Source organism: Salvia splendens, chromosome 8 (genome assembly GCF_004379255.2).
Source record: "Salvia splendens isolate huo1 chromosome 8, SspV2, whole genome shotgun sequence".
Classification (NCBI taxonomy): Eukaryota; Viridiplantae; Streptophyta; class Magnoliopsida; order Lamiales; family Lamiaceae; genus Salvia; species Salvia splendens.
Window position 1 is genome coordinate 32,938,612 of NC_056039.1, and position 27,505 is coordinate 32,966,116.

The 27,505-nt window shown below is 39.9% G+C and overlaps 6 protein-coding genes across 6 annotated transcripts; 4 read left to right on the forward strand and 2 right to left on the reverse strand.

The window, feature by feature from the left end:
• The first annotated feature begins 1,190 nt into the window (after positions 1-1,190).
• On the forward strand, positions 1,191-9,515 carry LOC121743471 (14-3-3 protein 9). The gene is made up of 7 exons (XM_042136774.1): positions 1,191-1,412; positions 1,884-2,190; positions 2,287-2,374; positions 2,835-2,944; positions 3,031-3,179; positions 9,105-9,163; positions 9,274-9,515. The coding sequence occupies exons 1-7, from the start codon at positions 1,340-1,342 to the stop codon at positions 9,274-9,276; spliced, it is 789 nt and encodes a 262-aa protein (XP_041992708.1). The 5' UTR covers positions 1,191-1,339; the 3' UTR covers positions 9,277-9,515.
• A 1,569-nt stretch (positions 9,516-11,084) lies between these two features.
• Positions 11,085-14,499, forward strand: LOC121743470 (bifunctional riboflavin kinase/FMN phosphatase-like). The gene is made up of 10 exons (XM_042136773.1): positions 11,085-11,404; positions 11,493-11,679; positions 11,980-12,110; positions 12,499-12,568; positions 12,881-12,946; positions 13,098-13,252; positions 13,342-13,419; positions 13,573-13,685; positions 14,073-14,165; positions 14,308-14,499. The coding sequence occupies exons 1-10, from the start codon at positions 11,320-11,322 to the stop codon at positions 14,407-14,409; spliced, it is 1,080 nt and encodes a 359-aa protein (XP_041992707.1). The 5' UTR covers positions 11,085-11,319; the 3' UTR covers positions 14,410-14,499.
• Positions 14,500-16,571: 2,072 nt separating this feature from the next.
• Positions 16,572-18,012, forward strand: LOC121746116 (exopolygalacturonase-like). The gene is made up of 4 exons (XM_042140033.1): positions 16,572-16,718; positions 16,812-17,117; positions 17,202-17,717; positions 17,779-18,012. Exons 1-4 carry the CDS (start codon positions 16,572-16,574, stop codon positions 18,010-18,012), a joined length of 1,203 nt encoding a protein of 400 aa, XP_041995967.1.
• Positions 18,013-18,681: 669 nt separating this feature from the next.
• LOC121745630 (ubiquitin-conjugating enzyme E2 36-like) lies at positions 18,682-20,913 on the forward strand. Its single transcript, XM_042139612.1, has 8 exons — positions 18,682-18,814; positions 18,886-18,913; positions 19,443-19,529; positions 19,754-19,812; positions 19,956-19,997; positions 20,107-20,180; positions 20,449-20,546; positions 20,659-20,913. Exons 1-8 carry the CDS (start codon positions 18,779-18,781, stop codon positions 20,694-20,696), a joined length of 462 nt encoding a protein of 153 aa, XP_041995546.1. The 5' UTR covers positions 18,682-18,778; the 3' UTR covers positions 20,697-20,913.
• Positions 20,914-21,046: 133 nt separating this feature from the next.
• On the reverse strand, positions 21,047-22,341 carry LOC121746117 (transcription factor bHLH30-like). Its single transcript, XM_042140034.1, has 3 exons — positions 22,277-22,341; positions 21,970-22,184; positions 21,047-21,547 (listed from the first exon to the last, which is right to left on the reverse strand). The coding sequence occupies exons 1-3, from the start codon at positions 22,339-22,341 to the stop codon at positions 21,075-21,077; spliced, it is 753 nt and encodes a 250-aa protein (XP_041995968.1). The 3' UTR covers positions 21,047-21,074.
• A 355-nt stretch (positions 22,342-22,696) lies between these two features.
• LOC121745475 (ketol-acid reductoisomerase, chloroplastic-like) lies at positions 22,697-26,578 on the reverse strand. Its single transcript, XM_042139400.1, has 10 exons — positions 26,210-26,578; positions 25,795-25,887; positions 25,544-25,609; positions 25,305-25,445; positions 24,398-24,625; positions 24,172-24,289; positions 23,960-24,099; positions 23,652-23,819; positions 23,408-23,563; positions 22,697-23,265 (listed from the first exon to the last, which is right to left on the reverse strand). The coding sequence occupies exons 1-10, from the start codon at positions 26,483-26,485 to the stop codon at positions 22,897-22,899; spliced, it is 1,755 nt and encodes a 584-aa protein (XP_041995334.1). The 5' UTR covers positions 26,486-26,578; the 3' UTR covers positions 22,697-22,896.
• Between the last annotated feature and the right edge of the window lie 927 nt (positions 26,579-27,505).

The following is a 27,505-nucleotide window of genomic DNA, read 5'->3' on the forward strand; positions in this document are numbered from 1 at the left end:
GACACCTATTACCATTTATAGTAAAAATGAATCGGGACTACTATTCACAGACGGACTAAAAAAACGAGACTTCTATGTTAGAAATTTGAGCTTCCACATGACTAATTTAATGTGTATGACTATCTTTCAGTTGCCAAATAAAGTGATCCTATAAAAATTAAAGTTTGGGCTAAAGTGTATTTATTTGTTATGGAAATAAGTGTAGATATCATTTTGTGATTTTCTATTTGTTGAGGGACTGAATAGAAAATAAATGATCTTATATTATAAATATAAGATCAGGTTAGAGTGTCCACAATAGGGAGGACACGGCGGCCGCCGCGGAGTCGACGGCGCCGTGCCTCCTTATAGTGGTGGACACATGAGGCGCGGCGGGTGGCGGCGGACAGCACAAGGCCGACTAGTCGGCCTGGACGCGGCGGGGTGTGGTGAGCCGCGGCGGTCTATTGCACAGATCCGGCGCCGCGGCGCTGGACAACTTATATATATATATATTTTTAATTTTCGTTTGTTTTTAATAAATACTCCCTTCCACAATTTATTTTCTTTTCAATAATTTTTATTCACATTGAATTAAAATATACAAACAATTGAAAATTAAAATGTGTCCAAATAAAAAGTGTCCACTATTGTTGTGGATACTTTTTTTTGTGGTTGTGGACAAATAAAAGTGGCTTGTCCACCAATGCGTCATACCTATTGTGGACACTCTTATGGCCCCAAAACGTCAGAAGAACGATTCGATATCTCTGTACTCCATCTACAGACTATTGTGAAGAACGTCTCTGATCGTTTGGAAGATTAATAGCCGCTGCAAACGAATTCCGCATTTCAATTCATTATGGATCAAGGTACGCTTCCGCTCTACAGTTTGTGCTCCTTCTTGTTGTTCTTGGTTAATCATCATAGAGCGCTTCAAGTAATTGTTCACTCGATTATTCCAACATTCTATTCCTAGACGGATAAAATATTATTTTATTTTATCATGATTTTACTTTCTCTTATCTCTACTTTTTTTCCTCATTCCTATTGTATTTATTTTTATTTTAATTATTAAACACAATTTCTCAATTTTTACTAAAAGTCCAAGAATATTGCCCCACTTTGCTAGCGTAGAAACCGTAGGGAACTGAATGAAAATCACAGGAGGGAGCAGTTGGTCAGTCAATCAAATAATCAATCATTTCTCTAAAAATTTTCCAACCACTTTCTATCTCTTTTTTTCAGTCTTCACTCTATTTCTACTTTCCCCTTTTGTTGTTGTGAAAATCGACTCGCAAAAAAAAGTCGGCAGGTGTAAAAAACCTAGAGAAAGAGAGCGAGTACCTTTGGATCGGCGATGGCTTCCTCTTCAGATCGCGAAACCGCTGTTTATGTCGCTAAACTCGCCGAGCAAGCCGAGCGATACGACGGTAAACACTCCCTCGCTCCGACTAAATTTGGCTTATCTTACATGGATTGATTAGGTAGCATGAATATCGATCTCGTCTCTGCTTGAGCTTTGCCTAACTCTGTACTAAATTTTGGGGAGCTTGAAGTAGTAAACTATTGGCTTCTGCTTGTTTTACTGCGTTGCTTGATGTTGTTGCAGCTATGTTAGAAGGTTGGAGATTGAAATTTCTGCTTAAATGCTTTCTGATAGTATATACTATGTTTCTTAGTGTTTAGCGAACTTTCCTATTGTGTTTTTTTTTTGGTTATGTGTCTTCAAGTTTTATTTTATGTTTTAAATAACTGGATAGTGTTTTACCTGTTCAGTTCAACTGATTCTGGTTTTGATAATCCTGATCTAGAGAAATTTGGTTTTACGTTATTATTTTGATTTAACAGAAGTTGACGTAGTAATTTGGCTGATGATTCGAAAAATTGGGGTAATTTTGCAGAGATGGTGGAATCAATGAAAAATGTGGCTAAAATGGATGTGGAGTTAACAATCGAAGAGAGGAACTTGCTATCCGTTGGGTACAAGAATGTGATCGGGTCTAGAAGAGCTTCATGGAGAATATTATCTTCAATTGAGCAGAAGGAAGAGTCCAGAGGAAATGAGCAGAATGCTAAGCGGATCAAGGAGTATCGCCAGAAGGTTGAGTTAGAGCTCACTAATATTTGTAGTGATATCATGACTGTCGTTGATGAGCATCTTATTCCTTCCTGCACAGCTGGTGAATCAACTGTGTTTTACTATAAGATGTAAGACGTTACTCTGTTATTGACAAATTATGGATTTATTATTTTTCGTTTTTTTGTCCTTTTTGCTGCTTACTTGAGTGTCTTTCACCTTCTCAGGAAAGGGGATTACTATAGGTATTTGGCTGAATTTAAGGCAGGTAATGACAGGAATGACGTTGCTGATCAGTCACTGAAAGCATATGAGGTATATGTTGGGTTTCTTTTTCAATTCACAGTTTATGAATAAGGTTTCCGCCATGCTCTCCCCACCCGCAAAGGAAGGATAGGATTTCGTAATGCTTACTGATCCTTGTTTGTCATAAGCGATGTTTCCGTTTACAAATGATCCAAGAATTCATACAGCAATGGTTAATAACTTAATCTCAATGTGTGATAACCTGACTTTTTTTTACTTGTGATAACCTGAATTTTTTTTACTTGTGAATGATAACCTGATTTTTTTTTACTTGTGAATGATAACCTGGATCTTAATGTGCACCTGAAGAAGATTTTCTTTGCAGTAAACGATAATGACATATTATCTGTTGTTTGTGCATTTACTTACTATTTCGAGTTGTAATCCTGATACTGACTCTAGTGGCTTAACAACCTACCTATTTCAGTTTCGTTTTATACTTACTATTCTTCTTTGAATTTGTTTAAAGTTGGCTACTAAATCTGCTGAGACGGAACTGCCTCCAACACATCCTATTCGCTTGGGGCTGGCTTTGAATTTTTCAGTCTTTTACTATGAAATTTTGAATTCCCCTGAAAGGTATGTCTTCTCAGCAATACTGATGATTCTAAGATACTATCCAGTCACTTAAAATTCATCTCAACTTCCTTATCTATACGTTCCAGGGCGTGCCATCTTGCAAAGCAAGCTTTTGATGAAGCTATCTCTGAGCTTGATACCTTGAACGAAGAATCGTACAAGGATAGCACCTTAATTCTGCAACTGCTTAGGGACAACCTCACACTGTGGACTTCTGACATTCCAGAGGATGGAGGTAACCTTACCTGACAGCCATTAGAAATAGCGAAAACCAAATTATTTAGCTGTTGTTAAATTTTAGCGGGTAAGGACATAAAGCTCTGCATATATTCCTTTCCTTTCCAGTTGGCTTTCTTCATAGCAACTCAGAATCTTCTGAAATTTTTACATCTAAATGTTTGGTGCCAAAACATAACATGCCATTTCTATTCCTGATGTTCCTTTTATTTGTTATTCAGAGTACTTACTACCTTTGCAAATTGGTTATGGTCAGTCGCTTGTATTCCCCATAACCAAATTCACAAAACATATCTGTTCTTCTCATATCCCTATGCTATGAATTTCCTACATGCCTTGCTGAGGTTGACCATATTAGGCTTTAAGATGTGCTGCTGTTATATTATTATAAGTGCATCTTTAGTAGTGAAGACTTTATGAATTATAATAAGAGAACTATGCATCATCATTCAAGAATAAACCCTTATCAAAGCATATTCTTTCCATTGGATTTCCATCATATTTTAAAGTAGAAACTCACCAAATGTGACAACATCTGTTGCCTGCCACTTGTTTGTGGAAAATCAATCATGTCCAGTGGGAAATTATCGAAAAACCTTAGGGCACCTATCCTCCAAGATTCTCTCTCATTCTTCTGAAAGTATGTACTAATGATACAGTTAAAGAGTGGAGAACGTATAAGAGGGGAGAAAGAGAAGTGATATGGCCGACTAAGTAGCAACAGCAAGAGAGAAGATTTCAAATTAATTTGTTAGCATCAATTTCTCAGGTTGTTAGGTTGTTAAGTTAGTTCCTGTTTTCTTGTATTTTGAATTTCAAGTAGCTGAGATAGAAGTCTATAAATAGAGAGAACGGGCAGAGAGAATGCATCTCTGGACGTGATCACAATTGGACGACTTTTGTCGTAGGGCCTCCTCGCGAGGATTGTTTTCTAGTTCTTCCATATTTCCAGCAATAATAATCTCCGTTCCTTTTCCTTTATTCCAGTATATTCAGCACATCTTGTGCTTCTTTGTGTGGGTAGTCTTTACTCCGTAACAATTGGTGCGGTGAACGATGGTTAACTCTAGGGGCGATTCACACCTAGACGGTGTGGAGAAGGCTATCGACAACCTCAACGCCCATGCCCAACAGACTGATGATAGGGTCTTGGCGTTGGAATCCAAACTCGATTCCATGATAACCGAGATGCGCGCGGGTTTTGCGTCCCTCACTCCAGGTTCCAAAATACCCCCGGAGGCCGACGCAGCCTCTGAAAATCTGGAGTCCAATTCAGTGGCTGGGGGGTACAAACCATAGTCACCCATGCCGACTTTCGACGGGACAGATGCCCTCGCATGGTTGGCCAGGGCAGAGCAGTACTTCCTAATCTCGGAAACACCAACCGAGAAACGGGTAGGCGTAGCAATGGTAGCCTTGGCAGGCCGGGCCCTTCCATGGTACCAGTTATTGCGTCAACGAGTTCCAAACCTCTCGTGGACTCGATTTGCGCGGGAGTTGATGAAGCGATTTGGTGGAAACGGGGCGTTGGATGAATATGAAGCGTTCGCTGCGGTTCGTCACACCGGCTCTCTAGCTGACTACGTCGCGGCGTTCGAGGCACGCCTCGCGCAGGTTCCGGATATCGCTTCCCATCAGTATCTCGGGTTCTTTATGGCAGCCCTTCGCCCGGAGGTACGCCTCCAGATGAAAGCAGCAAAGATCACCACCTACGAGGACGCGGTTGAACTAGCCCTCGATATTGACTTGATGGCTACGACCCACTCCCCTAAACCACCAGTTGGTCAATCATTCACGCCGGCGGCCATGTCGCCCGCCCAATCATCCCGGCCGGGTGCCAGGGGTCCTTCCACGGCGACCTCCCACTTATCATCGACAGCCTCTTCTCGACCGGGGAACCAACGCTTTCGAAGCATGTCACAAGAGGAGTATAGGAAACATATCGCGGCAGGTACATGTTTCAGATGCGGGCTGAAATTCGGGCCGACTCATCGGTGTCCGCCCAAAACTCTCAATGTGCTGGTCTGCGAGAATGACGACGAGGTTTTCACGGAGGAGGAATTCGAGGGGGCTGCTGAGGACGTCGAGCTGCAGATCTCGGAATTATCGCTGAATGGTCTGGACACGTCAAAAACGATGAAGCTATTTGGAGAAATTGATTCACATAGGATCAAAGTCATGGTGGATAGTGGAGCTAGTCATTGCTTTATCTCAGAGCAATTGGCAATACAACTACAGTTACCAATCACGCCAACCAAGCCCTACTCTGTAATATTGGGCGATGGAACGTCACGTCAAGCCGCGGGGCTCTGCCGGAGGGTGCCCTTGGTTTTGGACAGGGAGAGCTTTGCGGTATCATGCTATGTGTTTCCTCTCCGCAACATCGACGTCATCCTAGGGGTATCATGGCTCGAAACCCTGGGGTATGTCTTGGCAAATTGGCAGCACTCCTCGATGGATTTCTCGGTCGAGGGTCGACCCGTGTCTATCAAAGGCGACCCGACCCTTATGCGGCGCGCGTGCTCAACACAGGACCTACGCTCCCTGGAGGACGGGGATTGCTGCTGGTTCCTTCGATCAGTGGAAAAGGAGTCAACGGCGGTCTCTTTTGGCATAGGCACAGACCTGTCACAGGCTGCACGCTCCCAGCTACTACAACTCTTAACCGCTTTTCCAGCAGTCACCGATTCAGCCGGGGGTCTGCCACCGAGTCGCAGCATCGACCATCAAATTCCGCTCCTACCAGGTACAGAGCCGGTCTCGGTTCGACCTTACCGCTATAACCACGCACAGAAGGATGAAATGGAGAAGCTAGTAGCAGAAATGCTGGCTTCCGGAGTGATCCAGCCAAGTACCAGCCCCTACTCCAGCCCGGTCCTACTTGTACGAAAGAAAGACGGTTCGTGGCGTTTCTGCGTCGATTACAGGGAATTGAACAAGCGGACGGTCCCCGATAAGTACCCCATTCCGGTCATTCAGGAGCTCCTCGACGAATTACATTGCGCGAGATGGTTCAGCAAGATTGACTTGAAGTCAGGATACCACCAAATTCGAGTGGCTGCCAAGGACGTTCACAAGACCGCATTTCGCACGCATTCAGGCCATTATGAGTTTTTGGTGATGCCGTTCGGCCTCACCAACGCCCCGGCCACATTTCAAGGCTTGATGAATGACATTTTCCGGCCAGCCTTGCGAAAGTTCGTCCTAGTTTTCTTTGACGATATCCTCATTTATAGCACATCTTGGGAGGCACATCTGCAGCATCTTCAACATGTTTTTCAGGCCCTCCACGCCCACTCCCTCGTGGTCAATCCCAAGAAATGTTTGTTGGGACACCATAGTGTGGAATACCTTGGTCATATCGTGTCCTACGAAGGGGTGAAGATGGACCCAGCGAAGGTTTCTGCCGTGCTACGGTGGCCGACGCCCTCGAACTTGAAAGGTGTCAGGGGTTTCCTCGGTTTAACCGGCTACTACCGCCGTTTCATTCGTGATTATGGCAAGATAGCAGCCCCCCTCACCGCCCTTCTACAGAAGCCGATAGACCCAACCGCCAAACGGGCCTGGACATGGCCAACCGACGCAGCCGCCGCATTCGAATCTCTTAAGGAAGCACTGACGTCGGCACCTCTACTCCGTACGCCAGATTTTACTAAAGATTTCGTTATCGAATGTGACGCCTCGGGTCGGGGACTGGGCGCGGTCCTAATGCAAGAGCGCCAACCGGTTGCCTACTTCAGCAAAACACTGTCCCCCCGATGGCTCGCAAAGTCGGCCTACGAGAAAGAGCTGATGGCCCTAGTTTTATCAATCCATCATTGGCGCCCCTACCTACTCGGCCGCCGCTTTGTCGTCCACACGGATCAACGGAGCCTACGTCAACTCTTGGCCCACCCATTGGCTACTCCGGCTCAACAGAACTGGGCTGCGAAACTGTTGGGCTACGATTTTACGATCGTTTACAAGGAAGGCCGCCTCCAATAAAGCTGCCGACGCTCTCTCCCGTCGCGATGAAACAACACTACAACTCGCAGCTGTGTCGAGACCATCCTGGCCGGAATGGTCCACCGTCCAATCCACCATTCCCGCCGACCCGACTCTGGCTAGAATCAAAGCTGACTTGGAGGCAGGGCGTCCTTCATCTCTCCACTACGAGCTGATTCACGGGACTCTTTTCTACAAGGGACGGATCGTGGTGCCTCCACAATCACCATGGATTCAGAAATTGATTGCCGAGTTTCACACCACACCAACCGGGGGCCACTCCGGGGCCTATCGCACTTACCGCCGGCTCGCATCGAACGTGTATTGGCCTGGGATGATGCGGCAGGTCACTGCCTTTGTTGCGGCATGCGCAATCTGCCAGCGACACAAGTCCGACACCAAGGCGCCGGCGGGTCTCTTACAACCCTTGCCAATCCCGGAACGAGTTTGGGAGGATATAAGCATGGATTTCATCTCCGGACTACCTAAGGCGGGGGGGTTCGACTGCATCTTCGTCGTCGTCGACCGTTTATCCAAATATGCACACTTCATGGGCTTGAGGCACCCATTTTCGGCTCGACAAGTGGCTGATACATTCACAAGGGAAGTTGTACGCCTCCATGGCATCCCTCGTTCCATCGTGTCGGATCGAGATCCGCTTTTCTTGAGCTCCTTCTGGAGAGAGCTTTTCCGCGCGATGGGAACTAAGCTGAAGATGAGCTCGGCATACCACCCCGAAACTGATGGCCAAACGGAGGTACTAAATCGGTGCCTGCAAACTTACCTCCGTTGTTTCTCATCAGATAGACCGAAGCAATGGCACAAGTGGCTATCTTGGGCTGAATTCTGCTATAACACGAGTGCCCATTCTTCCGCGGGAACGACGCCTTTCGAGGTGGTTTACGGCCGACCGCCCCCGACCATCCATGATTTCCTACCCGGTGAAATCAGAGCTCAGGCGGTTGTCGACACACTCCAAGCTCGCAACGACGCCCTGGAACTCCTGCGCCACCACCTTCAACGTGCTCAAAATCGGATGATTGTCGCGGCTAACAAGCGCCGTCGCGATGTTCACTTCAACATCGGCGACATGGTCTACCTGAAATTTCGACCGCACCGCCAGTCCACACTCTTTACTGTGCGAAATAGGAAGCTAGCACCGCGCTACTTCGGCCCATTCCGGATCAGGGCACGCATTGGCGGCTCTGCGTACCGTTTGGAGCTCCCCACCTCCGCTCGAATTCACCCGGTTTTCCATGTCTCCTTGTTGAAACGAGCCATTGGGGAAGAAACAGCTGAACCAACGTTGCCGGAGGGACTGACCGATTACGAACCCCCAATCTTACCGGAGCGGGTCCTGGACAGACGGGTGTTGGACCAAGACGGAGAGCAGGTAAAGCAGGTCCTGCTAAAATGGGATGGGCTAGACATTGAGGAGGCGACTTGGATGGATGAAGCTGATGTTTGTGGGCAGTTTCCTTTTTTCAGCCTTGAGGACAAGGCTGTTTTGACGGATGGGCCAGTTGATACAGTTAAAGAGTGGAGAACGTATAAGAGGGGAGAAAGAGAAGTGATATGGCCGACTAAGTAGCAACAGCAAGAGAGAAGATTTCAAATTAATTTGTTAGCATCAATTTCTCAGGTTGTTAGGTTGTTAAGTTAGTTCCTGTTTTCTTGTATTTTGAATTTCAAGTAGCTGAGATAGAAGTCTATAAATAGAGAGAACGGGCAGAGAGAATGCATCTCTGGACGTGATCACAATTGGACGACTTTTGTCGTAGGGCCTCCTCGCGAGGATTGTTTTCTAGTTCTTCCATATTTCCAGCAATAATAATCTCCGTTCCTTTTCCTTTATTCCAGTATATTCAGCACATCTTGTGCTTCTTTGTGTGGGTAGTCTTTACTCCGTAACAACTAATCTCTTATCCCTTGCTTGCAGACGAAGCACAAAAGCTGGATGCTACCTCCAAGGCAGGAGGCGAAGGTGCACTTGCTAAGGTGAGTTTTTTTTCGCCCGTCTCCTTTTACTTAGTTATTAGTACTATATTTCTTACAAATTAGCTGTTCACGCAAGTCCCAACCGCACTCTTTTTATATGTACATTGCAGTGAAAGATCGGTGATTTGTCGAGGAGGTATGCTTGTATGGGGTCGAAGTAGATACTGTGTGTTTATGTTTGTGTATTGATACTTTGTTCAGTGGTTGTGAATGATGCTGTTGGCTTGTGGCTTGTTTTATGTTGTGGCGTATAGGTGGTTTAATTTTAGTGACTACCTTAGCCTAGATGTGTTTATTTGAATTAACTCTTAACATATTATTTTCGTCTCCACCAAACTTTTCATTTGAATTATTCTCCTGCATTCTAAGTTACTAACATGTCTTCGGTGTAGAAGAAACCTTTAACCAATTAAGTTGCTATTTGAATTAGTCGTTAGGCAAAAACTTTATTACCTCTCTTTTTTATTTTATTTTCTATTCTTTTAAATTTTAAATATTAATTTCTTAAATTTTGTATTTAAATTAAATTTATCAACTAAATTTGGACGAAGTGGGAATGACATACTAATATAAATTGATTCTAAGTAATTTAACTCACTAATCCATTTTCTCATGCATGCCAAACAAATAGGCATCCTTTTGAAAAAACATATTAAATGCATTTAATATATTCATCGGTAAATATTTGATTTTTTCATTAAACGTTTAAATAAAAATGTCTCAATCTCATATGATCATGCCACAGAAATTTCATTCCAAATTGCCCGGAATATTTCAACACCTTTTTTAAACTGCAGGGGGGCAATTTGGTCTGGATATTTCATGGGAGATTTTAAGTCCAAATTGAGACGTTAGGTAACTCTTACAATTAAATATTTATTCTATGTCAAATAATATGTCAACTAGAGATAAATGTTATTGAAATTATAATTTTTTATTGACTTTTGATTAATATCATAAGTTCTAAAACTAAAATATATCATCATTTTCAAAATTAAATATAACATGAAACTAACGTAATAACAAAATGGGGTCGAATGGTTGACAATATTCTATTTTGAGTGGTAGTTAAAGAACATCGGTTTATTTTATTGTCAAGTCATATTTAATTTATCATATTAAGATGAATAGTTGTGAAAATTTGAAAAGATACTATAATTTTATTATAATAATAATAATAATTTCAAATACTATTAAAATATACTCCTAGTACTTAGGGATGTGAGTGTAGCCCACAACCCGTGGGCTAGCCCGCTGAATTTCTAGGGTTAGGGTTGGAAATTTCTAGCCCGATAAAATTAAAACCCGATAAGCCTGCACCCGATTAACCCGCAACCCGTTAGGGCTAGGCCCGAAAACCAGATAAAATTTCTATTATTCTATTTTTTTTACTCCTAATTCAACACTTCATTGACTAATTTTATGATATGGATAACTAAAAATATAACTTTTAATTTTATATTAAATATACAAATTATATATTGAATATTTATTGATATAATAATTTATAAATAAATTAAACTCACTAAAAGAATATTTAAATTTCTAAAACATGCATTAAAATTTCACGAAATATCTCAAATATTAGTATTTGATCAAGTTTATGATTGAGTTTAAGCATAAATCTCAAATTTATCATAATTAAATATTTTATATTTATAAATATAACTAATTTCATCGTGATTTAATGGATTGATCGCATCTTGATTTTATCGGTAGCAACCCGATTAAGCCCGAAACCCGAGCTTTTAGGGTTATGGTCGAACTTTTATAACCCGAAAAAAATCACAACCCGACTAGCTCGCACCCGATTGACCCACAACCTGATAGGGTTGGTCCAAAACCCGATGAGCCGACCCGATTGACATCCATACTAGTACTACTACTATTACATGAATATGCGAAAGTTCTAATTTTGGAAGGGAATGAGGTGGCATATGCCAAGAACAATTCCCTCTTCAGAATTCCATATTCAGTTAGAATAGTGCTTCAATGTTGAATTCACATAGAACTCAAATCATATACCAATTCCATTCTCCAGCCACCATAAACCCTATTGCGATGAGAATCTATCCCTCTTTATTTCAATCCCAACGCTCCTCCTTTCTCTCTCCTCCAATCCACACAACACCCTCACAAAACCGCATTCACAGCCTATGGGCTCCGCTGCGGAGAATTCGAGCTCCGATCCCCAAATTTCCGCCGTCATTTTCGATTTGGACGGCACCCTTTTGAACACAGGTATTGATTTCTTCCCGTTTCTCTCGATTTCATTGTTGGATCGATTGATTGATTGTGAGGGAGTGCGCTGCTGTTTCTGTGCTGTCAGAGGATGTTACGAAGAATGTGTTGAAGAATTTCTTGGCGAAATACGGGAGGGTGCAGGATAGTGAGAAGGAGAAGAAGCGATTGGGGATGACTTTCAAGGAATCGTCTCTTACAATTGTCGATGACTATGATCTCCCTCTCACCACCGAGGAATACGTGAACGAAATCTTGCCAATGTACCAGGGAACGTGAGTTTTCGCTTCGAGTTTAGGGTTATCAGTTCTAAAAATCATATCTTTATGAGTATGGTGTTTTATGTCGAGTGATTTGATACCACTATTTAGCTTAATTCAACACATCTGAAAGCTGTATATGTGTTTGTGGGAGTATTGGTTCTAATATGTTTAGGAAAAGCTCAGCGTCTATGCTTTTCGGTAGAGTGACTCTTAGTTATGTAATTGGTGTTGTTTATTAGCTTGTTTTGTTGTCTATGGAGAAGATTGCATTGGATGTCTCAATGATGTTGTCTTGTGATCTGCTCGGTGTAGGTGGCTATTGGCCAAACCACTTCCTGGGGCTAACCGTCTCATGAGACATCTGCACAAGCACGGTGTGCCATTTGGACTCGCTTCAAATTCTTTGAGGAAGAATATCGAGGGGAAAATATCTCACCATGATGGTAGCCACTTACTTTCCTCAGTTTATCTTATAGAAATTATGAGTACCATGCCATGAACATACTAGTCATTCAGAAATCCTCAGTTAAACTTAGTTATCTTGTTCATGATAATAACTTGGGACAAGGTGCTTATATATGTGTCCTAATATGGAACTTGTCTCTATGATGGTATCCTCAAGTTGTTTCGTATTAATATCAGGTCTTCACGTTGGTTGTTTTGGGTGTTTCTGGTGACATTGTGTCTTTAGTTTTGTCGCATAATATATATAGTCCTGCCTCGTCGATCCAACTGATTGTCATTTCAAAGCCCTCTTTTTGCCTTTTTTTCAGTGGACAGATGCTTCTTTAGATTCTGCCTCGATATCTTTATAATAATTTTTGTGTATAGGTTGGAAGGATAACTTCAGTGTCATTCTTGGAAGTGATGAGGTGAAATCAGGAAAGCCTGCTCCAGACTTGTAAGACAGATTTTTGCATTTCTTCGTGACATGTTTGTGCTTTTGCTTGATTTTATAATGTGTGGTTGTAAATGATTTTATCATTCTTATATATCTCTCTCTCTGTTACGTGCTTGTAAGTATTTATCCAATAATTCAATTCCAGATGAAGAGATCGGATTGACTTCAATTGAAAGTAAATACTGTAGAATCTCATATAAGTATAACATCAGTTTATACCATTTCTGATGTTATAGCATCATATATTGTTAAACATGGTTTTCTATCTTGTATTTTTAATTTGAATATATATTCAATGTTGCTGCTGCACAGATTTCTGGAAGCTGCAAAAAGAATGGAAATGGATCCTTCATGCTGTCTTGTGATCGAAGACTCTATGTAAGTTCACCAGTGCATCATAATCAACATGACGATTTTCGCCTTCGTTGCCGTAACATATATAAGTTTACTCTAACTTTGTTGCTGTGACATGTAGTATTTTTTTTCTCTACAAGAATCTGTAATTTGTCCCATGTCTTGTCCTTCACAGTGTTGGTGTCAAAGCAGGCAAGGCTGCTAAAATGAAGGTTGTAGCTGTGCCATCACTTGAAAATGAATCTGATTCGTATTCAATCGCTGACTCAATACTGCACTCACTCCTAGAGTTTCAGCCAGAACATTGGGGTCTTCCCGAGTTTGATGATTGTACTGCCTCCTGCTTTCGTCAGTTACACTCTGCATGTTCCCATTCCTTGCTTGAGTAGATGCATGACTTTCTGATTTAATGATTGCAGGGGTTGATAATGCTTTGCCTACAGAACCTATTCTTCTCACGGGTGTCCTTACCAACGGGCTTTTTCAGGCACACTCAGGTTGAATACTCTATTTCATTTACGTTCTTATAGTCCTCTGAAGGTTTCTTTTTATTGATGCACTATGCTAATACCACGCCTTCTCTTCCAAATATTTAATTTATTCTTCGATAACCTTTTTCTACAACTTTGATAAACATTGTGATGATCCAGATAATGGATTGACTGACCTTCCGAGTCAAATATGGGGACTATACATCGGCTGGGCCAAATTAGATGGGCAGGTCTCGAAGGCTGTAATCAGCATCTCTTCTAAGAAAACAATCGTGAGTACTTTTAGTCATCTCGAAGGCTGTAATCAGCATCTCGAAGGCTGTTATTCTAAATAGCATTTGGATGATGCATATACTTCGTCAGATCTTCCCGTTAATACTTAATATGTTCCTTCTTCATACTTTCTACACAGATAGAGAAGCCAGATGCATATATAACTTTATTTCCTCAATGATATTTAATTCGGTTCCTGTCACACTCTAGTTAAGATGCTTTTAATCAGATCTTGGTCAAGATTTTGAAGTTAGGCTCCAAATTCTGTTGATACATTCCAACATGCCTCTTTTTTTATTCTACACTTTTGCCCATTACTCGAGATCATGTCAGTTCTGTAATTTGGGCTACCTCTTAACACCTCCGTGTGACTTCTTTTGACGCAGCAACCATGTCTGCTCGATGTAGAACATGTTGCAAGTCACGACAAGGAGATACAGTTGCTGCTCGTGGGCTACCTACGAAGATCATGCAGTCTGGTAAAAAGAAACTTATTTTCGATATACTTGCTACTTTAGTTTGGCACTTGTCGATGTCTTTGTTTTTCAAGTCTCCTCTAGATATCGATGCTCGCTTCTAGCACCCGATATCCTGATGATTCATTCGAAATATTTGATGCAGGGGAATATGTTTAACAGCCCAGAGATTGTTGATGAAGACAAAGTGACAGCTGATGCTGCTTTAGATTTGCCTGAATTTTCTCATAAATTATTTGAATGTTGAAAAAAGATACGGCTTATTTAGTTTATTTTCTATTTTCTTGTCTATAAAACATGTTTTTTTGTTCAAATAAAAGGGACCAAATAATTGGAAGTGTTGATTTCATATTTTGATGTTTAATTTAATCATAGAGGAGCTTGATGTCTCTATTTCGGTATTTCCTAATGTTTTCTAATTTGTCATTTGTTTTATGTATTATACTTTTAATAGCATTTTCCTCATAGATTACACTTGCTATGAGATATGTTAGAAAATAGTAGTAACACGTACGCAATCATTAAAAAACCTAATTCGTCTCTAGGTGCTATCAAGATATAAATATTTCACTAGACATAAATTTGCAAAAAAAAATCTAATGAGAGAAAAAAAATCTAATAAAAGATATTCTAAACGGACGAGAATTCCTGCATATCCAGACTCTAATTCTAATCCAGACAAGACAAGGCTCCATGGCACGATGTAAGTAGTGATATACATTTGGGGTTGTTCGGTTTATAAGATTATTATATCGCGGGATTGAATATGTATTATGTTTGGTTCATGAGATTAAATCTCACAACTCAATTTTAGATTGACAATCATTTGATAATTAATTATAACCACTTTCTCCAACTAAAATTATCTCACAATTAATCGTACTACATCTCATGATATTTTATCTAACAAATCAAACAACCACTTAATATTACTTGTGCGGTCAAAAATTGGAATCTAAAAATTGAACAAATAAAAGATTAAATTAAGTTTTTATTTGACTGAAGTCCATTTCCGAACCTTAATCATTTTATGATTTTGGTGCAGAACATTAAGTTTGATAGCTTTAGGTGCTAGTAGTATGAATTGATAAATTTTCTGGCCAAAAAACTAAAAAAGTGACAATGCCATGAAATTTAATGGTCAAAATGATTTTGAACCAGTTAGTAACCTAAACACTTATCAGTTAAATACTTAAACATGCGACTAAGGTCTGTTTTGATTCTAAACATATGAATATTTTACTCTTTTTTTTTCAAAATATTATGTCCTAAATATGAATTGCTTAGTTTTTTTGCCAAAAATTGACAAAGCCATTAATTGATGTTATTATATTTTAAAAATAAACATTGTTAATGACGAGGAGGTGGTTGACGTCTACACTAGGAGTGAGGAGCCATGCTCTGATATGTTAACAAAAGAAATCGAGCGAATTAAATACGAAAACAATAGAGTGAGCGAAACAAATGATAACTTATTGGTGAGTTTTGGAACTGAATGTCCATATCCATTTTTGTGCTATCAATATTATTACTTATATATATCCTTCATTATAAATTAAAATAGTAAAATAAATTATTATGTATTTTAACGATAAAACTTGAAATAGGTAACGGAAATTTTTGACAAGGAGAATCTAAATTATATTTTCGATAGAAATAACTTCATCAACATTCGTATGAACAAATTAATGTATTTTCAAGTAGGTCTTTTGTTCTATCGAAAATTCCAATTCTAAATAATAGAAATTAACAAAGCAATTTTCAACATTTGTTTAGCACAATTAAAAAACTTTCATTCACTTCCCAATTTCTCAACTTATACAAATGATCTCATACCTCTATATTTATATACTTACTTAGGGTGTTCTAGAACTCTCTACTCAATTTTTTTATATTCTAATTATCTAAATATTTCTCTACAATATCTAGGTTATATCTTTTACTACTATATAAATCTAGATAACTCCTCAACAAATATCTGGATATTTACTACATAAATCTAGATAACTGACATAAGGTGACCTGATTTACTATTTACAAATTTGAAAAATAAAATTAGAAACATCACAAAATATATTGTCTTAAATAATTCATCATGCATACCCGTACGTGGGCAAATGTGGAACGACGACAGTTGGAAAAATAATCGTTATGAATACTAACTTCTCTCAATTGATTGGTAAATCAACCAAATATTGGATGGATTTTGACCGGTTTCCTAATTCCTATATCGCCATATTTAATTTTAGAGATATCCTTATAATAAGAGTAATAGTACTAATAGCCAAGATTTAATTGTAAATAAATTCCAATTTATTACGCTTGACCATCTTCATGACTTCTCATTTTCATCCTAAACCATATATAAATACAGTTTCCATTGTTGCAATGAGTTAAATCCCTCTAAAAATGGCAATTTTAAACATTTCTTGGTCACTAGCAACTCTCTTGTTCTCGTGCATTGCACTAGTTGTTACAAGTCACACCTTCCCGCCAAAATTCTTCAACGTTGTTCGCTACGGAGCTATCGGAGATGGCACCACCGACAACTCCCAGGTTCGTATTCGTGTTCGTGTTTGAGTTCGAGCAATAAATTGATTTTCACTTCGAAACATAAAATTTTAATATTTGTAAGCTGTTTAATTTTAGGCATTTGTGAAAGCATGGAAAGATGCATGTGCATATAAGGGAAGGAGTAGGGTTTGGATCCCAAATGGGAGATTCTTGTTAAGCTCAGTCTCATTTGAAGGCTCATGCAATGGCTCAATGGCATTTCTCCTCAAAGGGAGCCTCGTGGCCCCCACCGACCCCTCCTCCTTCACCGACACGTGGATCGCCTTTCGCTACGTGTCCGCCCTAGCTGTGAAAGGCGGTGGCTCCCTCGATGGCCAAGGCCATTCCGCCTGGCATCTCAACGATTGCCAAAGCAACCCTCACTGCAAGCCTCTCCCAGTCGTCAGTCTCTCTCTTACTTTATTTACTCTCTCTTAATATGTTTAGTTAGGGTTTCGGGTTTAGGGTTTATCTGCATCCGTGCAGACATTGCGATTCGACTTTGTGAGGAACTCGAGGGTCCAAAACATCGAATCAGTCAACAGCAAGAGCTCCCATTTCAACGTTTTCGCCTGCGAAAACCTAACCATAAGCCACGTGAAGCTCTCTGCGCCCGCAGACAGCCCCAACACCGACGGAATCCACATTGGCAGCTCGAGAAGCGTCACGATAACAAACTCCCTCATTGGCACGGGAGACGACTGCGTGTCCATGGTCTCCGGCAGCCAAGACATCAAGGTGAACGACGTCGTCTGTGGGCCCGGCCACGGCATAAGCATCGGGAGCCTAGGGAGGGGCCACGAGCGCGAGTATGTCGAGGATATAACCGTTGCGAACTGCACCTTCATCGCCTCCGAAAACGGCGTTAGGATCAAAACATGGTCGCCCTCTTCATATAGCAAGGCTTCCAATTTAGTTTTCGAAAATATTATTATGAAAAATTCCAAAAATCCAGTTGTGATTGATCAGTACTACTGCCCCTCACCACATTGCTATATGCAGGTAACTAAAATTCAATTTTTATTTTTAATAAAATTCAAATTGATTATATATTTATATATAGGGAAAATCAAGCTCGGATGTGCAAATAGAAGATGTGACATTTAAGAATATTAGAGGGGTGTCGAGCACGGAGGTTGCGTTGAATTTGCAGTGCAGCGAGGCTATGCCGTGCAAGAATGTGAAGCTCATCGACATAGACCTTGCGTACGAGGGTCCGGGGAGACGGGCCACGGCCCTTTGTTCACATGTTATTGGCTCCTCTTATGGCAAGCTTGTACCTGGGGGATGTGTGTAGATTTTTGTTAATTTTCTTCATGTATTTATTTGCAAAATGTTTTTGTTTCAGTGTTTGAATTGAATTATCTCTCCCATATCTATTAAATATTTGAAAGCAAGTTCATATTATTCGAATTTTAACATGAAGATATGGTAAATTATTTACGTCCCAATAGTGTGACGATCTTATATCTTGTAGAAATAGTATGATCTTATGTCTTGTAAATTTTTTATTTGAAAGTATGAATAGTTCAATAATTAATTACAGTACAACATAACACTTTTAAATATATCAAATTCTACATCAGACGTCCAACATCTTCCTTAAAAAGATAGCAAATAAAACAAAACGAGATAACTTTATATATTAGTAAAATCCTTGAAGTCAAACTTATTTACTAACCAAGAAGTCATAATTAACTTGATCTGAATCATAAGTTTTTGACCTGCAATATTTAAAGTAAAATATCATAAACTTGTTAGTGCTATTGTAATGAAAAAATCAATTGAACAGTCGAAATTCTTAATAATTTATTGAATTTGACGAAATTATTTGTTAAACAAAATTCTGATTTTGCAAACCAGTAATCAAAATACAGTAAAGAATATGATACGAAAAATCATTTGACAACGTGGCGAAGCGTCAAATATTTAACATTTTTCGAATAAAATAAGTGATTATATTATATCTAGCTCTTTTGCCTTTGCTTTACACTTGTTATGTTTTCTTCTTCTCCAATTCTTCAAATTCAAACTATAGTTCCTGCAACAGAAGATCATCTGAAATGGCGATCAGCGATTTACCAAGGCGAATCATCAAGGTTTATTTCTCTTTTTGCAAAATTTCTTTGATTCGTAGTTTAATTCTGTGAAATAAAATTTCTGGTTGCAGGAAACGCAGCGGCTCCTCAATGAACCAGGTCTACTTTTTTCTTCATTGTTTTCATCTCAGGATTTCGCTTCTCAGTTTAGTTTTAATTCCATTTGAAGATTGATGACATCAGCTATCAAAATATCTATTTGTTTTTTTGGTTTTGTGATATACCGCTGCTCGAGTTTTAGGTTGAATTCAGCTGCTGCAGTTTTCAGTATGATCTTCGCCTCTTTCACGATTTTTCCTTATACTTCAACTTTCATGGTTTGGATTTCGGTTTTTGATTTGGATTAGAGTTTCTAGCTCTCATGAATCATGATTTAGTTAAAATATGATTATCTGTACTGAATTCGTCCTGAGGCTGTTAATCGAATCGAAAATTGTCTCATCATTTTTTAACACAGAAAGTGTAATTGTTCAGTTAGGATAGTGTTACTATTATAATGTTTTGTTTATGTTCTTGTTGAAAATAGATTGTGATTCATAATGTGGAAATTTTATTGATTTGATGAGTTTTTGTTCTTAGTGGCTGCATCTCTGTTTTTACTTCTGATGTTTTTTATATGTTCAAATAGCTCCTGGGATTAGTGCTTCCCCTTCAGAAGATAACATGCGCTATTTCAATGTGATTATACTTGGTCCTTCCCAATCTCCGTACGAAGGTAATATATCTGGTTTGGTTTATTGTTTCTACACATATTGAAATTTGAATCTACTGGTGTGCGTGTTCGATTTCCTTCCATACATAGTGTGAATTTTGATATTGTGCTCTCACTTATAAATATGCTTCACTTTATCATGGAAAATGAACCACATGAAAGGAGACTGCTATGTACATATCCACTGTTTCACATTTTAAACTTTTCATCCCTTGTATTCGTTGAAGGAGGTGTATTCAAGCTTGAGTTGTTTCTTCCTGAAGATTATCCCATGGCACCTCCAAAGGTAATTTTCATGTTCTGCGCCATCAGTGTTTTCGAGCATTCGCTGCTGCTCAACTCCAATTGCATTGCGACAGCGTGAATTTTATGTACAGTTATCATGTTCTGAGTTTCGCAACTCAAATAGTTATTGCTACTTTTCGACAGGTGCGATTTCTTACAAAAATTTATCATCCCAACGTTGACAAGGTGAGTATTAAATTTTATATTTTCTGTGATGTTGCTTTGTTTTTGTTTTCATTTGTTATACATTTTGAAACAATTTGTTGGTGGGTTGTAAATGGCCTTATCTATGCAGCTTGGTAGGATTTGCCTGGATATTCTGAAAGATAAATGGAGTCCGGCCCTCCAGATACGAACCGTACTACTGAGGTAAACTATGTTCTCTCAAACTACAGAACCGGACATATTCTTGTTACAAAAGTTCGAATTATTTCAACGACAGATTGTACTCTTCACTGAATGTACCCTCACCATTAGAGTTCAATATCCCCTCTCGCAATTGTTATTTCCTTGTGATTCTTGTACCCATATACACACTTGATTTTAGCACTCGTAGATATGCAAAAATTGAATCGAGCCAGTTAGAAGAAGCTTGCCACTTTTGATGCTTAACCGCATCTGTTTTTCATTGGCACAGCATACAAGCACTTGTCAGTGCACCAAATCCCGACGATCCACTCTCTGATAATGTTGCCAAACACTGGACGGCCAATGAAAGTGAAGCTGTCGAAACGGGTATGATTCTGCTCATCCATCAGTAACATCAGTTGCTTTATACGACTACTCCCTGGTGACGATATTTGTGTTAGTCTATCAGCTAAGCACGATGTTTTTTATTTTGTTGCAGCAAAGGAATGGACACGCTTATATGCAACCGGTGCATGAGGTGATAGATAGTAGGATAGAACGCCTTGCATTCCAGTGTAAGGCTTAAGGCTTTTCTTATATACTTACACCATATCGCACTATAGAAGAAAAAATGTTATGCATATGCACCATATATATTCTCTGTAAATAGTATAATAAATTGTTATATATAGGTATAATATAGGCCTTGTGAGATTTTCTACGGAAATAAATAAACATCACTTTGAAATATTAACTATTTAAGTGTCACATAGTAATATCGATATGATTGTATCAAATGTAGAACGCTGAAAGGAAGAGTTAAAAGAAGAAAGGTGTCATATGATAAAGCATGCACACCCCTTTTACAAGTATGCATGCCAAGCCATATGCCACCATGGCTCGACTCAATTAATTTCATCGTAACAAACCCAAAGACAAGCTAGAAGAGGCGAAGAACGAAGACACTCTGCGCCTCTTGCTCGGACTATTTCTCGAGGAGAACTCGTCCGATGCGTAGAGCTTGTCGAGGACAGAACGAAGAACTTGAAGAATCAAATCGACAAGGGGATGAACCTGACCTTTTAGTCCCGTGATCACGAAAACATTGACCATTCTAGTTCCCAATGTAGAAATCTCAGCCCTCACAGATTTGAGGGGCAGAGCCCCCACAGCTTCTCTCAAATCGCGGAGGAGCTTGTACTCGAAATCGCAACAGAGGGAAGCTCGGATCGAGGTTGAAGCGTTGTCGTTTGGGTCCTCCTCTTCTTCCACTCTCACTTCACCGATATCGCTCGGCACCGCCGCTCCTTTAGTAGCTTCAGCCGCCCTCTGCCTTAGTAGCTTCACTTGATTAATAACTTCACCAAGTAACCCTGCTTTGTCCATTTGATTCATGATAAATGCAAATCATTAACCAATCCAAACATATCCATATTGTTGGTTTTAAATATTGAAACATTATATTACGGTCCAATATAACCTTCTAAGGGTGGTGTATATAAATGACTTTATGTTAGATTCACCCAATGAAGTGGTCTACAAAGTTATTACTACGCAAAGTCAAGCGATTATCTATGAAAGTATAAGCCTGATTGTGCAGATACCATTTTGGGTAACTTCTATTTTGTTACGAGGAAATTGAAGTTATAATAAGGTCGATTTTGTAAGAAGCTAAGAACTACCAAGAACTCAGGTAGATAAGGAATAAGAAGTAGAACCACCAAGAACTCAAAATTTATACACTAGCTGTATATGGTGGAAAACAGTAGTTACTATAAGTAGGAAGACATGAAAATGATAATACATACTTTGGTAGTTCCATGAGTTAGTGTTCTAAGAGTAGCCAAATGGCGATTGATTCTCTCCCTTCTTCGCCTTTCAGCGTCGCAGTGATTCCTCAAAGCAATTGAAGCCTTGTCTGCATCACCCATCTTTTGTCTTGGCTTCATAATGATTTCTCCTCTCTCATTGCTTAGAAGCAATGACGATGACGATGACGATGCTGATGATGCTCCATTAATATCTCTTGCCACGCCTCAGAACCTAAAGTAGTTCCCTTCAAAACTTTTGAAATGATCCATCTTAATTTGCTGATTGTTAGAGCTAGAAAACCATACAAATCTTTGAGATAAAAGTATTTTGCTAACACTCTACAAAGTTTGATTCCTCCTGTTGTTTCCATTTCTTTAAAAAGAAGCGTTTAGTAGTTGATCAGTATATGTATGTAAGAGTCAATAACTCAACGTGGTAATGAAACTATTATCATGAGTGTGTGTGTTTGTGTGAGAGAATGAGGTATGTGGCTCTTGGGTGTTGCGGATGCCACTATAGAGTTTGCCTTCTAACTATAATTGGTGTCTGAATGATTGGGATTGATCACCTGTAATTTACCTAACCAATTAAATAAATATCACTGATCAGGTCAACTCAAGTGTTGATCCATATTCAAATGCTTTTAAATTAGTCCAGAGTAGATGAATTTCACAAACTTATACGACTGAAGTTGGTTCAAACAATCTGGTGCATATTAAGAGGAATTAGAACAACAAACACCATCATATTATTACCAACTAGCAGAACAACCTTATGCCATACCGTCATACAAAACATAAATAAGAAAAACAGGATCCTAGGGTTCAACCAGAGCAGCCTACTGGGCTATGCAGCACTCACACATTTCTTAATATCTAAAGCTCAGCTCAAACTGAGTATAGGAGGATGAAGACTTGCTATGTCTTCAGTTGCCAGATTGTCGCAGCTCTGGGCGGACGAAATCCGCATCAGCAGGCACTGAGATGTCGACGGTGGGCCTCAGCTGGGCACATACTTTGATCGCGCCGTGCACAGGATCCGAGAGGAAGTTGCTCAAGAGGTCCTGGTTGATGGGGGAGCCGTTGTCCACAGCTACAAGGGCCTGCTGGGTGAGGATGTAATCAAATCTCGGGGCCCATTTCCTTGATCCCAACCGGGCTGTTGTCGAGCAGTTGTCAACCATGAATGATACACCACGAGCGTGCATGAAAGGATTCAATGAGTCCACAGACTCGATCACACTCTCGTTTATAATCTCAGAGTATGAGTGCCCCTTCTTCCTCAAGATCTCAATCTGAGTTGTCCAAAAGCAAATTTAAGAACATACAGTTAGATTAGAGGAACCATCAACTAAACAGAACAAAATCACATAACCATCAGAGACTTCTGACACCAAATCATTTAAAGCTTGCTTCATAGGGAAAGAGAGAACGCACCTGGGCCATCATCAGGGCCACAAAGACTCCTGCGGTGAAAGGATACAGAGGTCCCAAGTCACCTGCTGGGCGTTGGGCTCTCACACGCTCACCAACTTTCCACATCCGGGTCTGATCGATTTTACCCATAGGGAAGGCAGGTAGGCCTTCCTTATCCTGAAGGAGAAAAACATATTGATAAATATCGGTTGAAGAAATAGGAAACACAACTGGTCTCATCAAAATGAATCACTGGTAGACATACATAAAATCGACGCCCAGCCAAGACAACACTCCTGATCTCACTGCAACTGGCGACGTCTTCATAGCATTCGTACAGGATGTCCATGCAGGGATAGTATGAAACACTATACGCTGTCTCAAAGTCCTTTTTGCCTTGTGCATCTAAGGCATTATAGACAGCTAGCATACCCTGTAACAATTTCAGACACCAAATTAGTTTATTACGAAGTGTACTTACAAGAACAAAGAAAAACAGTAATCTTCATGCACCTTGAGCCAAAATATGTAAGGGTGGCAAAGATATGAAAATAAATCAACACTTTGACTAACCTTTGTTGATATGGTCTTCGATATTGTCCCTGTAATGCTCTCAACTGTGTTCTTGTAAGCAAGATCTTCACTCATCCCATTTTCAGTGTACCTTCTAAATAAGCACTCCACAACACCATGCACAGCACCAAGCAAAATACCTGATGATCGAAAGGTGATTTAGAGAATTTCCGAGCCAACATGGCACAAGCAACCTCAGGAGACATTCTTACCTCTCTCCCCAAAGATATCACTTTTATACTCCTGCTCCAAGGTAGTGGCAAAAGTAAAAGGTGAACCAAGGGCGACTGACCATCCAAGGGCAACATCAGTAGCTCTGCCATCAACATCCTTCAAGAAAGAAAGAGAAACACATCAAACATTCACACCACAACACAGAGTAACCTATATACGTAAATCCTGTCATTGGATATAAACACATATAAACATGATGGGTACCTGGTGAACGGCAAAACTTGAATTGATACCAGCACCATTCACTTCTTTCCCTTGCACATATAACCTTCTCACAGAAGGACCCATCCCCTTGGGACATACAGCTATTACACTAATGTTCTTGGGGAAGTCGAGACCCACAGACTGCAGATGTCCCAACAGGAACCCATGGGAAAGTCCAAGGATACTGTTTGGTTTCATGTGTGAGAACACTTTCTCATAATTATCAGCCTGCAACATTGAACAAATTAGAAAAAAGACACATCCAACAAAGAAAAACACAATACTTGAAATGATAATTTATTGGTATAAACTTCTTTGCGCATCATAACAATGCCACAAGACTCGGAAAGATGTATTGTTGAGATCGGATGGCCACAGAATTGCTCTCAGATTGAAGTTGAGTTTGCTAACGGCTAGTTTCAAAATACAGTTGGAGTTAGTTATGGAGTGAACGGCTGAGTTGATGAGCTAATAATGAAGTGATCCAAGCCGCATGCTTTGTGTATAAAGAGGCTATTGCTCTGTTGCATGAGGGTTAACCGAAAGCAGTAACAAACAAGTGAAGAGAGAGATCGATCATCACTCGAGATCCTTGAGAGTTCATTGAGTGAGTTGTTGTTTCACATCGAGTTTTGTGAGGGTCATCTTTTTGTGTTTGTAGATATACACTTAGATTCCATCTAATCATTGTATGATCGAGTAGTGAATAAGATTGAGAGTTCTTCCCGTGGATGTAGACTTTTTACGTCGAACCACGTAAATCTTGGTGTCATTGTTCATTTTCATATTTAATTGATCATCGCGCATTGCTCATACGAAAACCAACATGTATCAGAGTGAATAAAGTAGTTGACACATAATGAGGATTTAATCAAAGGCCTCAATGAAGGTTCAAGGCAATTGTCACCTGAGCTGAGTCCGATATCAAGAGCATCACCAAATCACTGCCGGATATGGTTTCATATATGTCTCCAAGTGTCCCACTTTCTTCTGTAAACCCAGCAGCACGAGCCTCAGCAAATGAACTAGAACCCTTTCTCAAACCAATCTACATGAAAGTCAACATAAAAATAAACCACTCACTTCAAAAAAGATCAGAACATGCCTCATCCACATTACGAGCCAAGTAATAAAACACAAGATTACCTTAACAACAATACCAGATTTCACTTCAGCAAGAGAATCCCTCAAGTTCTGAGCTTGAGCAGGTCCCTACACCAAAAACAAGACTTCACTTATAACAACAACCAGTCAACACAATATATTCTTGAAAAGAGAAGCATAAAGCTAATTATCTGAAATGCCACAACAAGACAACTTAACAAATACCAGATGCTGGATAAGACGTACAGTATATCTCAACTAACACCAACATTCTCAGTGATATAAAAAAGTACCTGTGAGCCCCAACCAATCACCCCAATCTGCTTAATTCCCTTAAATGCATCTGGCAGCAGCTTGAACAGATCCCTTCCTCCTCTCACAATGTACTGCACAGTGCATACAATACAACAGCATCAGCAATCGCACAAATTCAAACTCTAAATGACCAGCAGATTAGTGATAGCTTAATACAAACATATTAGTACATTAGCTCACTTTTCATTATTTATTACTCACTTGTTAATACAAATTAAATATTAGTAACAAAAAAAAGAGCAGATCTATCTATATCTACACAGCTACCAACCGTAATAAATTAATCAACCTCAGATTTATTTAATCGGAACAGAAATAAACAGCATAAACTATCGCAGCAACATTTCCCCCAAATCCACCAAACACATTTAGCAATTAACCCTAAATATATACCTCCTCGTGACCGGCGAGGTTGACCTTCTCCTTTTTGAAGACGGAGGTCTGGAAATCGAGAGACTCCTGAGGCTTGATGGCGGGAACAGAGACCATGCGAGCGGCCGAGGCGGAGCCGGTGGTGGCTCTGGAAGAAGCGGCGGAGCGGAGCGGCTTGAGAGAAGGGGAGGATGTGAAAAGGAAGCCGAGGGATGCGGCTGGAGCTATGGTAGGAGGATTGAGAGCTGCGGTGGAAGTGGGGGAGGTGGAGAGAGAGGAGGGGGCGGCGGCCGCCATGGTGAGTGTGGCTTTTCGAGTGCGCGAAGGGAGTGAGAGAAAAATGTGTGACAGCCGACAGAGCTCAGATGAGTGAGATAGGGTTTGTGTTTCAGCTACATTCCCTTATATAGTGGACATGAAAATATGTTTAAAATAGAAAATTTTTATTTTTAGGAAACTGACTAAAAATGAAAAGAATTTCTAATTTTAGAAAACATAGGAAGCCGGTCGAAGTTTGAATAATGTAAAGATTGAGCATTAAATTGAGATAATTAATACTAGTAAAACACATAGTATTTTAATGCTTAAATAAAACTAAATAAGCAACGAATATGTTTATATCTATACGTACTAAACAAGATAATAATATTTTTATTTTTAAAAATTAGTCTTTCTTGTCTTCGCACCATCCTGACTAGAAAGATTTGGTATGTGTGTTTCGTGGGTATTTGAAAATTGAAGAGTGAAAGTGACAGTTTTACACTTTTACTACAGCTAGTAATTATAGGGAAAATTAAAGTTTTCAATAATTTTCTTTTCCTAGTGCAAAAAGAATATGCTGTTTATTCAATGATTTTGATATTACGGAGGTTCATCATATGCAATAGATATTAATATACTAGGTGTTTTGTACTATATTTGAACTTGATTTACAAATAAATGGATCATCTTCCATTGGACATAAGAATATTTTATTTTTATTTGTAGTTGCGACACTACAACGGATTGAGATCCTCTGCTGTGCAAAATGCCACAGCAGGGGTGCTGTGGTGATCCACACCATTCATTTTGGGAATGAAAAATAATAATACAAGTAGGGATGTCAATGTAACCCGTAACCCGTGGGCTGGCCCGAATAGCCCGCCAAATTTATAGGGTTAGGGTTGGAAATTTTTAGCCCGATAAAATCAAAACCCGATTAGCCCGCACCCGATTAACCCGCAACCCATTAGGGCCAGACCCGAAAACCCGACGGGCTGGCCCGAAAACCCGATAAAATTTCTATTATTCTATTTTTTACTCCTAATTCGACATTTC

Coding starts and splice junctions, on each gene's coding strand:
- LOC121743471 (XM_042136774.1), top strand. CDS start 1,340: ATGGCTTCCTCTTCAGATCGCGAAACCGCTGTTTATGTCGCTAAACTC. Junction 1,413..1,883: donor GCAAGCCGAGCGATACGACG/GTAAACACTCCC, acceptor GTAATTTTGCAG/AGATGGTGGAATCAATGAAA. Junction 2,191..2,286: donor ACTGTGTTTTACTATAAGAT/GTAAGACGTTAC, acceptor TCACCTTCTCAG/GAAAGGGGATTACTATAGGT.
- LOC121743470 (XM_042136773.1), top strand. CDS start 11,320: ATGGGCTCCGCTGCGGAGAATTCGAGCTCCGATCCCCAAATTTCCGCC. Junction 11,680..11,979: donor TTGCCAATGTACCAGGGAAC/GTGAGTTTTCGC, acceptor TGCTCGGTGTAG/GTGGCTATTGGCCAAACCAC. Junction 13,253..13,341: donor TCTTCCCGAGTTTGATGATT/GTACTGCCTCCT, acceptor TAATGATTGCAG/GGGTTGATAATGCTTTGCCT.
- LOC121746116 (XM_042140033.1), top strand. CDS start 16,572: ATGGCAATTTTAAACATTTCTTGGTCACTAGCAACTCTCTTGTTCTCG. Junction 16,719..16,811: donor GCACCACCGACAACTCCCAG/GTTCGTATTCGT, acceptor GTTTAATTTTAG/GCATTTGTGAAAGCATGGAA. Junction 17,718..17,778: donor CACCACATTGCTATATGCAG/GTAACTAAAATT, acceptor ATTTATATATAG/GGAAAATCAAGCTCGGATGT.
- LOC121745630 (XM_042139612.1), top strand. CDS start 18,779: ATGGCGATCAGCGATTTACCAAGGCGAATCATCAAG. Junction 18,914..19,442: donor GCGGCTCCTCAATGAACCAG/GTCTACTTTTTT, acceptor ATGTTCAAATAG/CTCCTGGGATTAGTGCTTCC. Junction 20,181..20,448: donor ATACGAACCGTACTACTGAG/GTAAACTATGTT, acceptor TCATTGGCACAG/CATACAAGCACTTGTCAGTG.
- LOC121746117 (XM_042140034.1), bottom strand. CDS start 22,341: ATGGAAACAACAGGAGGAATCAAACTTTGTAGAGTGTTAGCAAAATAC. Junction 22,185..22,276: donor TACTTTTATCTCAAAGATTT/GTATGGTTTTCT, acceptor AGGCGTGGCAAG/AGATATTAATGGAGCATCAT. Junction 21,548..21,969: donor ACTAACTCATGGAACTACCA/AAGTATGTATTA, acceptor TTATCATGAATC/AAATGGACAAAGCAGGGTTA.
- LOC121745475 (XM_042139400.1), bottom strand. CDS start 26,485: ATGGCGGCCGCCGCCCCCTCCTCTCTCTCCACCTCCCCCACTTCCACC. Junction 25,610..25,794: donor TGATTGGTTGGGGCTCACAG/GTACTTTTTTAT, acceptor TTTTTGGTGTAG/GGACCTGCTCAAGCTCAGAA. Junction 24,100..24,171: donor TGATATCTTTGGGGAGAGAG/GTAAGAATGTCT, acceptor TTCGATCATCAG/GTATTTTGCTTGGTGCTGTG.